Source organism: Pundamilia nyererei, unplaced genomic scaffold (assembly GCF_000239375.1).
Source record: "Pundamilia nyererei isolate P.nyererei 1_Seehausen unplaced genomic scaffold, PunNye1.0 scaffold00155, whole genome shotgun sequence".
In the NCBI taxonomy this organism is placed as follows: Eukaryota; Metazoa; Chordata; class Actinopteri; order Cichliformes; family Cichlidae; genus Pundamilia; species Pundamilia nyererei.
In genome coordinates, this window is record NW_005187556.1 from 36,437 (window position 1) to 47,321 (window position 10,885).

Genomic DNA, 10,885 nt, shown 5'->3' on the forward strand with positions numbered 1-10,885 from the left:
CTACTTTGTGGATGGGTTAAAAAAGAACAAACAGCTGTGGAAATTAAAATGAACATTCTTAACTGGCGTTGTCTTATATTTTGTTGAACCTTTAATAGGATAAATTAAACACAAAAAGAAACCACTGCTCTGTTCGTGGAACCAACTTTGTGCTCTGAAGAGTTCCCATCTTCTTGCTTTAGACAAATCTCTGTGTTTGTCTTTCTTTCCTTCAGTTTCCTCTTGTGCTCTGACATCTGTTCCCTTCCTCTTCTTGTCTTGTTCTTGGATTTCTTCACCTCTTCTCATCTTTTGACCTCATAACCTGATTTTCTCCCTTCAATCGCTTTACCTACCTCCTCTCGCCACGCTCCCTTTCCTTTTTCCTCTCTCTCTCCTTCCCTGTTTCCATCGTTGAGCCTTATCCCTTCATCACTTATCTCCTTCATCCCCTCCAATCCTCATCTGTTCGTCACCGTGGAGGAAGGCTCAGACTTTTTCACTAGTACAGCCACTAGCAGTCAGCCGGTGGAAGCTGAAACGGCTCAAAGGGGGAACACAGGTGTCTGCGATCGGGAGCTGCACAGGTGCAGAAAAAGAGAAAAGGTGAGTTTCAGCATTTCTGGTGCTTCTTTGTGACAGTTTAAAGTTAAGGAATGCTGCTGGGGAACAGTTAGAGCTGCTTTGAGTCAGCTGTGGGGACTCATCATCTTTCTATGTCACCGTTTGAAGAAGAAAAGTGGAGTTCGGCTTTTTATTATTTGGAAGAACAGGAAGTGAACTTTTGCAGTGCTGTGCCACCAAAGCAAAAAGTGATCAGCAACTTTGGGGATTTTCTGTATTTTCTGACACATGATTTGATCAAATTCAGGATATTTGACCAGTGCAACTTGAGTTAAGTCATCAATTTCTTTCAAACAACAGAATAACTTGTCACTGCATCCTTAAACCCTCTAAAGGTGATCTTTGGATTGTAGCAACTCTGCCAAAGAGGATTGGAGCTTCAGGTGGAGCAGCAGTAAGCTGCAGCCTGGTCGGTCACAAAGAGCTAAACCTCATCCAGCTCACTTTGTTTGTGGATATCTTTGGTGGTAGCAGGTGGTCTGCTAATCAGATGGCTCAATCCATGAGTGTAATGAGTCAACTCATGACTCCTCCAGTCCGCACATTAAAGTGTGCGTGCAAGAATAACACACTGACAGGAGGTTGTGGTGTTAAAATGTCCTTATGGTGGTGGAGAGTGGTGTAATAAGGTTTCAGATTTTCACTGGCTTTAAGCTCTGGAAAATGGCCGCATGTGTTTCATTCACATGTTGAACAATAAGTGCACCTCAAATGAGTAAACAGGACAGTAGAGGAGGAGCAGTTTTTGGTCTTGACTCTAACAGAAGCTCCATTTCTTCTATTGTCCACGCCGCAGTCCCTCCCTCTCACTCTGATCTCAGGGTAAAGAGCAGTCAGCAATCAGATGACAGGAGATTTGACCGCTAAAGCTTCTCTTAAGCTGTCCTGCAGGGATTTAAAGTCCTGTAGAAACCCATCCCAAACTCCCCTCACCTCTGCCCCCACCATATCCTCGACCTTCCATAGTGTATGTGCAGCTGCTACCTGCACATAGACTGATGCAACCGTTCACTTGTGCTAATCAGTGGACGTTTATTCTTAATCATGTCTCATGCTTCTGTAAAAGCTCCTGCATGTTCCTGTGTGACTACTGTGCAAGCTCTACTCATGGTTTGTGACTAACAAGTCAGGCAAGGTTAAAACTCTAGCACAACTCTGGAAGTTTTAATATTCCTCACTGGAATCTCTGTGTTTTGCATTAGCAGTAATTTTTACCTCACTCATGGGGGTTCAGGCTTTTAGCTCGATAGTTTGATGATGTGCAGAAACGTGCACACAGTTAATCGGTGTTCAGTTAGTCAGTCATCAGCATCCTGTTACAGAGTATTAGCCGAACACTTATTGTAAACACTAAGTTTCAAAGTAAAAGAACAAACCAAGAAAAACGATGACACTGATTGGAAATAACAGCTTTTCTTTTATTGTTGTTTGTTTTTTCAGCTTCTGACCGTTAACTTTTAGCTGTTTGACCTTGATGTAGGTGATGTGATGTAACATGATGTAACCTGAGGGTTTAAAGTTTTACACTGGAAGGGTGTTGGTGAGGTCAAAATGGACACTGAAGTTAAGGCAACCATAAATTCCTTACAAGGAAGATTCAACACTGATCCAACTCTTTAAAACCGTAAAGAATAAAAGGAGTCAGTTAGTAAAAACTAAAGACGTGTATTTTATCCTCTAAATCACACAAAAATAAATGTACTAAGTGCCCTTTAGACCTTTAGAGTAATGTAATTGCTTCCTTCTTTCCTAAGTCCTACACATCTATCCTTCATTCCTCTTGTCCTCTTTTACCCATTGTTGATTCTGTGCCTTGCAGAATGTTTCCCCGTCTTCTTTAATACTTCTAAACGGTTCCCTTCCTCTCTTTGTTCAGGGACAGCTGACACCTGAGTGTCTAATTGTTTCTGTAGACTTGGTGGTGCAACAAGAATCGAAGCGTTCCAGTTCAGGAATCAGGGTCACTGAGTGGTACCTACTTTATTTCACAGCAGGGTCAAACGTGAGGATACGTTTGGCTGGGAGTCATTCCACTAACAGCATTAACATCTTTCACAATGAGCTGCAACAAACATCCAAACATTGCTGTCTGTGCAAATATGTCTAGTCCACATGTGGACTTCAGAATATTTTCCAAGTAAATAATAATATTTTTTTGCGTTTTTCCCCATTTCCTATTCCTCTCAGTGTCGTTTGGTTTTTCATCAGTAACATCAACAAACAACTCTCGCCATGGCAGCTGAGAAGGCTGAAATGGATGCACTGAAAAAGGAGTGTGATGGCCTCCGTGCACAGATTGAGGTGAGCGTTTCCTGTGGGAGGAAGTTCCAGGTGTTTTTATCTTCAACACCATAAAAACAATCCTGATTTCACCCCCGTGACACCATATTTTTCATATTATCTAGCGTGGATATTAATGTTATTGTATTTATTTAACACTAACCTCAAGTAATCAGTCTTTCTCCATCCGTCACGTGACAGATATGCATGTAATCTTTTGATATTCAATTCAATTCAGTTTTATTTATATAGCACCAAATCACAACAGCAGTCGCCTCAAGGCGCTTTATATTGTACAGTAGATCGTACAATAATAGATACAGAGAAAAACCCAACAATCATATGACCCCCTATGAGCAGCACTTTGGCAACAGTGGGAAGGAAAAACTCCCTTTTAACAGGAAGAAACCTCCAGCAGAACCAGGCTCAGGGAGGGGCGGGGCTATCTGCTGCAACCGGTTGGGGTGAGAGAAGGAAGACAGGATAAAGACATGCTGTGGGAGAGAGACAGAGGTTAATAACAGATATGATTCAATGCAGAGAGGTCTGTTAGCACATAGACACATGTGTATATACATACATATCTGTCTGTCTGAGTCACTGTAAGTTCAAAACAACAGGAAAATGTTCAGGATGGGGGTAACATGAAAATAAAATAACAGCTGCACTTTCTGTTTGCCTTAATAATCATATTTATTTAAACATGTTTCACTAGACAGGTAAAAACTAATAATTATAGAGGATGGACCCATGGTGCGTATATTACCCTTGTGAAGAGGTTTCTTTTGATTGCAGATCTTACTTACTCTTAGTCTTTCCTTTATAATTTGTGGAGGTTAATTAGCCTTAGTGGAGGACTTAGTGGACCTCCTTCCTTTTTCCTAATGCTAGAATTGCTGTGATGCCATCGCAGAGGAAAGGAGTGAGGAAAAACACCGACTACACAGAGTTTTTCCTTTTTCCAAACCTGTAATTCTCTGTGTGACCAATAGGCGGCCCGCAAAGCTGTGAATGACGGCAGCATGTCTGCAGCAGCATCAGGGGTGGCCTCAGTGGGTCGGGTCCAGCTGAAGCTCAGGAAGACACTCAAGGGTCACCTGGCTAAAATCTATGCCATGCACTGGTCAGCTGACTCCAGGTGAGGATGAAAGGGTGGCACGTTTGTGTAAGAAAAGAGCAGCTCTGTAATCAAATTCAACAATAGGTTGTATATGAATACTCGTTTCACCCCTTTACTTTTTAAAAACCTCTATTTAATGCTTAAAAAACGTAATATGTAAATATAACATCGCCTGTTTGACAGTTTGAAGAAAACACCTGTAATATTAAAGAAATACTGAAATTACCTGATTTATTTGTATGTGCTGTAATGAAAATGAATGTGTGTCTTGAAGATTATAAACTGCTGATTTTTATCCATATTAATGTGTGTTTTTAATATGTTTGTAACTTTGACATCAGAATTTGCAGGATGCAAACATTAGTTGTGATAACAGCCAAACTATTTCGCATGTGAACAAACTTTAGATGCAGAAACGAGATAATCTCCAGCATACATTCAATCCATGTGAATTAAAAAGGCACGATAGTTACTGCTACACGACATGGCTTTTCTAACAGCCACAGAAATATTCATCATTAGTGAGACATTATCTCACTGAGATGTTTTTGAAATCTTTAATTTAATGAAGATTGAAGTGCTCTTCAAACACAGTGACACTTCCTTTCTGTCACAGGCAGATGGTCAGTGCATCACAGGATGGAAAGCTGCTCATCTGGGACTGTTTCACAGGGAACAAGGTAGGACTGCATGGATATGTCATAGTTAATCTGAATGTGCAGGCATGTTATTTGTGGAGTGCAATATATAATAGACCAAGTAAAACGAACCATACACAACCTGCAAAATAAGACAAAAACTGCATATTTACTCTATGAAACAATCAGTCATCAACTGCTAATTTCATTTAGTAAGTTAGTAGTTTTTAGTTCATGTTCTTTTAGACGTATCAACAATGACTAACACAAATGGATAATAACAGAAACTGAGAACAAGTGTTAAAAACAAAAGAAGAGAAGAACAAGGAGAAAATGTTCAATCTGAGCTTGGAGCTCAGTATTTATTTAGTACATCCCAACATAATTAGATTACCCAGTGAGCAGATTTCAGCAGTGAGCTAATTAGCCAATGGATGAGCAAGCTTCAGAGTTTGAATTCATTTCTGAGCACCCTTCAAAGCACCCCTGTTTGAGGGTCAGTGCTTTACAGGAGTCCAGAAACAACTGGTCTGTTGTGATGAATCTTCACAAACATTTGTGAAAATCTCTTCATTTACATTTAGCATTTTGTGTGTTTTGACTCTACTTTGACTGTTCATCTGCTTTCCTGCGGTGACTCAGTGAACCTATTTCTAAAGCAGTAAACAAAGATGAATAGTGTCACGATAAGCTTGTTGTTGCTGTTGCAGTGGTTCCTCGCAGGCCTTTAGGCCTGAGTGGAAGCACAGACAGCCAACAGGAACATCGTCTCTCCAGCCTTCAAACGCTGTCCATGCTTGTTAAACCGCAGAGCTGCAACCTCCTGGTTGTTTAAACTGAATTCCCTCTTCCCAGTTGGTTGCTGTTCCACTGAAGTCTGCTTGGGTGATGAGTGTCGCCTTCGCCCCTTCTGGTAACCTGGTGGCCAGCGGTGGTCTGGACAACATCTGCACAGTTTACAACATCAAGGCGGCCAGCCCCAAAACCCTCAGAGAGCTGGACGCACACACAGGTGAGGAGGGAGCTTCCTTTAAATGCCTTCAACTTACTTCACAGCATCAAAACCAATGAATGCATGCACAGCCAACCTGAGACGCTCGCAAAACTCTCTCTCGCCCAGGTTACCTGTCTTGCTGCCGTTTCCTTAGCGATACTGAGATCCTGACAGCCTCCGGTGACACCACCTGGTGAGTTTAAAGTTTGTGTTTCTTAGTGTTTGATGTCAGTCATTTCTATCAACCCACCTACAGTAGTGAACATAACTATCATATCTGATATCATATCTCACAGTACAATAATATTGAATGGGTTGCATTGTTGTACTTTGTCATGTTTCTCAGGTCTTTGTCTGAATTTCTACCAACATTACTTGTCATGTTCTCATGTTATTGCTAAGGGTTGTCTATTGCATTGGAGTCACACTGGGTTAAATATGTACACTTGGGTTTTAAGGGGTATTTATTATTTTCTTTTTTTTGGGGTTGTATGGAAGCCCCAAACGCAATTTCATTGTTCTTGACAATGACAATAAATAAATACTAAAACTAAACAAGGGAAAAAGAGCAGCTTTTAAATCAGTATTAAGGCTGTGCATTCCTCCATTAGCCTGAAGGTATTAAAAAAAACATGACACTTGTTCACCAATCATGTGCTCTATGGTTTCTTCATATTACCACATACTATAGGCAATATTTCTAAAATGTAAAGGGGAAGTGCCTTAAACCTGCACTCTTTCTAATGACCAGTGGGGGGCGGAGCCAGTCGCTGCAAATTGCTGGCCCTCACGTAGCCTGGTTTTGTCCTGTTTTTCCTTCACACTGTTGCCAAGTGTTTGTACAGAGGGTGTTGTCTAATTTTTTTGGGCTTTCTCTGCATTATTGTAGGGTCTTTGCCTTACGCTACAAAGCACCTCGAGGTGACTGTTGTGATTTGGTGCTATATAAATTAAATTAAGTTAAATTAAATTAAAAATAAGTCATATTTTATAAAAGTCTATAAGAAAAGGACTGTAGTTGTCACTTCATTATGATCCCATGAAACTCTCTCAGTGTGTTTATTGAACATGTTGTATGGTTCAGAGAAAAATGGACATGTGCACACGGTGTCCTACAGGGCTCGGCTACCGTAGCTACCTGTGTGCATGTCGTGTATTTCATCAGGCAGATGTCTCTAAACAGTTAAGATGGAGATAACATTAATCTCAGATCATTGCTTGAAAATATGAATTAACAAATAAATTAATGTTATTTGTTAATTCATATTAACAAAGATGCAAACAAACTTAGAGCTGTCATCAAGAAATTAGATTTGAGGTAAGCTAAAAAGACCTGAGACAGTTAATCAGAACGCCGTCTGGTCTAAAAACCCCTGATTTGTGTCTCTGTCTTCTTCCTCTCATCTTCAGCTGTCTGTGGGACCTGGAGACCGGCAAGCAGAAGGTCATCTTCACCAACCACATTGGGGACTGCATGTCGCTGGCTCTCTCCCCCGACATGAACACCTTCATCTCTGGAGCCTGTGACTCTCTGGCCAAGCTGTGGGATCTGAGGGAAGGCGCCTGCAAGCAGACTTTCTCCGGACACACCAGCGACATTAATGCCATTTCTGTGAGGATATCCCAGAAACTCACAACACACACACACACACACACACAAATCACACTATTTCTACTCTATAGGGGGACAGTTGTGGTCTGAAGGCTGCCTTAGCAAAACTATTTCCTCTTGGTTTAAAACTCAAATGCTTCTTCTCGTCCCACTTGTAGTTCTTCCAAAGTGGTAATGCCATCATCACAGGCTCCGATGACTGCCAATGCAAGATGTACGACCTGCGCTCCGACCAGGAGGTGATTTGCTACCAGGACGCCAGCCTGAACGCCGGGGTCACATCTCTGGCTCTCTCCAGCTCAGGCCGCCTTATCTTTGCAGGTTACGATGACTTCAACTGCCACATCTGGGACTCACTGAAGGGAGAGAAAGTCGGTGAGCAGAGTTTATTCAAAATTACTTAAATTTAAATATGTATATCTTATGGATGGATGGATATCTTAATTTATAGACTTTTAAAAGGGAGCATAGGGAGTGAAGTTTTCATTAACGTTGGTGCTCTTCCACATGTCACCTGTAGATGGTGCTGATGCACTATTTTTATGATCTCTCTGCTTCCAACGGAACAGTTCATTAATTTTTTTTCAAAAATGAATATTTTATTTCTTAAAAAAGAAAATACATTTATTTCCTTTGCTGTTTCCAATTCGTCTCCTAAATTTTTTCATTTACTCTCTTTCCTTGCCGTCATTTTTTTCCTTCCCTTGCTTCCTCTCTTCCCCATGCTGTTTTCCCCTCTTTTTTCTTTTCCTTTCCTTTAATTAATCATTTCCACCATTTTCCCTTTGCTCTTTCTCCTTGTCCCCTTTCTTCTCTGCCGTTCTTTTTCTATTTTTCTATTTTTGGTGTTGTCCTTACATGTTGTTCCATTTTGTTGTTTGCTTACACTCCACTCTACTTTCTACGGTCACTTCATGTTATTCCCTTTTTTCCCCAATGTTCTTTCTTCTCGTCTTTAATTCTCCTTCCTGTATGTGCTTCACTCACTCATCTTTTTCCTTTACTTCCCCTCTTTTCTTGTCTGCTTCCCACTCTTTTCTTTTCCATGTCCTCTCCTTGAATTTCTTCTTTTTCTTTCTATATTTTTCTTTCGTCACTTTCATATGATTTTTTCCCCTCCCTGATTTTTTTGGCCTTTTTAAGTTTTTTGTTCCATTTGCTCTTCTTTGCTTTCCTCATATACTTTGTTCTTGTGATGTCTTATTTTTGTTCCACACTTTCTCCTCTGTTTGTACTTTCCACTCTTTTTGTTTTTCATTGACTCATCTTTTGCCTTCTGAGCATCTTTTTTTCCTTTTCTTTACTCTCCTTTTAATTTCTCTGTCATAATTACTTTTATTCACTCATCTCCATTGCTTACAACCATGACCTCTTACTTCTGCACTCTTTCATGTCTTTTATCTTGTTGTACAACACCAGGCGTGCTCTCCGGTCATGACAACAGGGTGAGCTGCACCGGCGTCCCTGATGACGGTATGGGCGTCTGCACAGGATCCTGGGACAGCTTCCTCAAACTGTGGAACTGAGGCGTCCCTGCAGAGAATAACACCAGGAGACGAAGAAGAAACGGAGCAGGACGAGAGGAGAGGAAAATAGTGGCAGAGAAGTGAGGCTGGAGATTTGGTGCAGATATTTGACCTTCCTCTCTTTCTTTTTCCCGCTCTGCTTCTTCCTCATACATGTATGCAAATTTTAAAAGGTTGCGAATGAGTCATATTGTGCATATGGCATCAGTTAAACAATGCACGATGCATCCCACTGCATGTACAAGAAAGCTTTACTGTGGATTTATTTGCTGAAAAAAGTAAATCTTAAAAAAAATAGATTATTAATCAAAACGGAGCGGAAAATAAGCTCTTATTGAAAATGATAAAAAATCTCTAGATTTTCTGAAAATAACTGAATAAAGAACAGTAAATAATGAAAATATGAAGATAGAGCTACAGATTTATTTTTATTGTCTTCGAGGTCTTTGACCTTTTAAAAGAGCACTGCAATCATCTAGAAGAAAAAGACTGACATGTATATTTATTTATATTTTATAGATTAACACATTAGAAAAGTCTATGTACAGAGTCTCTTTGTTGTATCTGATCTGTTTGCTTTTTTGGCTGCACATATTCTGAGTGTGTATTTGTATGGTTGAGCTGCTTTCTCGGGTCCCATATTACCACCAGCTGACTTTGATCCAAGATGGCTGCTTTCCCCACTTCACAGGTAAAAAAAACACTGATGGACTCGTGGATGATGGTTTGAAGGTGGAACCTGGCTGTGAGAGTGGCTGTAAAACACTCCTGTAAGCTTTCTTTACTCCTCTGGCTTCAGCTGCATTTTGTTGTACTTTTAAACTTGAGCAGTTCCTCTGTACAAAAAAATACAAGATTTTTGTTGGAAATCTTTCTAATAAACATAGAATTCTGCATTAAGACTGTGTCAGAGTCTTTGTGTTTCAATGACAAGGTCTGACCTTTAGTTATGAGGGTTAGTTTTAATTTCTTACATTAACATGCACATACAGTCCTCCAGAATCTAGACTGGTCCCTGCAGCTGTTGCTCTCGTCATCAGAGGGCAAAAATGCCTGGAGGGGAATCTCATTAGAGGTCAGCACACCTCAGTAATGTGAGTCATACCTGCAAACAGCAGCAGGGTAGACACAGAGATGCTGGTGCAGAAATGAAGCTCTACAGTGAACGAGGAGGTTTGAATTGTCTCCAGACAAAGTGCTGATGTTCTGCATCACATGTACTGGAATCAGAAAATAAGTAAAAGTATGTAACACTGATTTAAACAGAACACTGATAAAAACTGCAAAGTGCTTCACAAAAACACAAGAAAAACACAAGTAGATTCATAACATAAAACATAATAAAATACAACATAAAACATCAAATTAATTACAAGCTTGTAAAAAAGTCAGTGGAGTCTCTACAGCACAAAGACAATTTCTCAACTTTGACAGTGAAGCCAACGGCGACTTTTGACCTGATGACCTGTAAGCTCAATGAGGTTCCTCACAGTGACAGACATACTGAGGGAGTTTGACCATGTAGGACTAATAGGTTTGTAGCATAAACCTATTCGCTGGAACGTTAAGGACAATGTAATTACACAGCAAAGCAAGACACGAGTAGGCAAAGTTCTTTATGTTTCTCGTGCACAGGAGAGAAGTGAACAAACGCCGTCCCTTCGCTTGACCCCAGTTGCTTGTGAATGCCAGAACACTCTGGAATGCACACAAAGCCTTTGCAGACTATAAAGGATCACACATCCTATCACTACACAATCGATTATACACCTCTAAGCATATATGGTTAAATATTTCTAAGCATAAATGACAATCAACAATATAAACCTAACAAGGATCCTAAAAGGAAAAACTAAAACTTTAAAGTAAATCCTAAAATGTACAGTCAACCAATGAAGACAACGACCTGATGGATGGATGACCATGATGAAGGCCACGGGCCGAAACAGCCTTGGTCAAATAATAAAGCTGTTCTTTATACTATAAGTGTTGCTGGAGCTTCAGACCCTTGTTCTTCTCTATGCACTTTGGGCGTCATTGAAGTTGTTCCAGAAAACCTCCATTCTTTTTCAGAAAATCAATGAAGAGAAGCTAAATAAATAAATATATATA

General features: G+C 40.3%; 1 protein-coding gene across 1 annotated transcript; it reads left to right on the forward strand.

The window, feature by feature from the left end:
- Nucleotides 1–394: 394 nt before the first annotated feature.
- On the forward strand, nucleotides 395–9,056 carry gnb3b (guanine nucleotide binding protein (G protein), beta polypeptide 3b). The gene is made up of 9 exons (XM_005745167.1): nucleotides 395–585; nucleotides 2,791–2,904; nucleotides 3,876–4,021; nucleotides 4,620–4,683; nucleotides 5,497–5,653; nucleotides 5,762–5,828; nucleotides 7,046–7,247; nucleotides 7,406–7,622; nucleotides 8,667–9,056. The coding sequence occupies exons 2-9, from the start codon at nucleotides 2,836–2,838 to the stop codon at nucleotides 8,771–8,773; spliced, it is 1,029 nt and encodes a 342-aa protein (XP_005745224.1). The 5' UTR covers nucleotides 395–585; nucleotides 2,791–2,835; the 3' UTR covers nucleotides 8,774–9,056.
- The last annotated feature ends 1,829 nt before the right edge of the window (nucleotides 9,057–10,885 follow it).

What these genes read in the sequence shown, in the direction of transcription:
- gnb3b (XM_005745167.1), top strand. Translation starts at nt 2,836, where the DNA reads ATGGCAGCTGAGAAGGCTGAAATGGATGCACTGAAAAAGGAGTGTGAT. An exon ending in GCCTCCGTGCACAGATTGAG is followed by an intron (nt 2,905 to 3,875) that starts GTGAGCGTTTCC and finishes TGTGACCAATAG; the next exon opens with GCGGCCCGCAAAGCTGTGAA. An exon ending in AGAGCTGGACGCACACACAG is followed by an intron (nt 5,654 to 5,761) that starts GTGAGGAGGGAG and finishes TCTCTCGCCCAG; the next exon opens with GTTACCTGTCTTGCTGCCGT.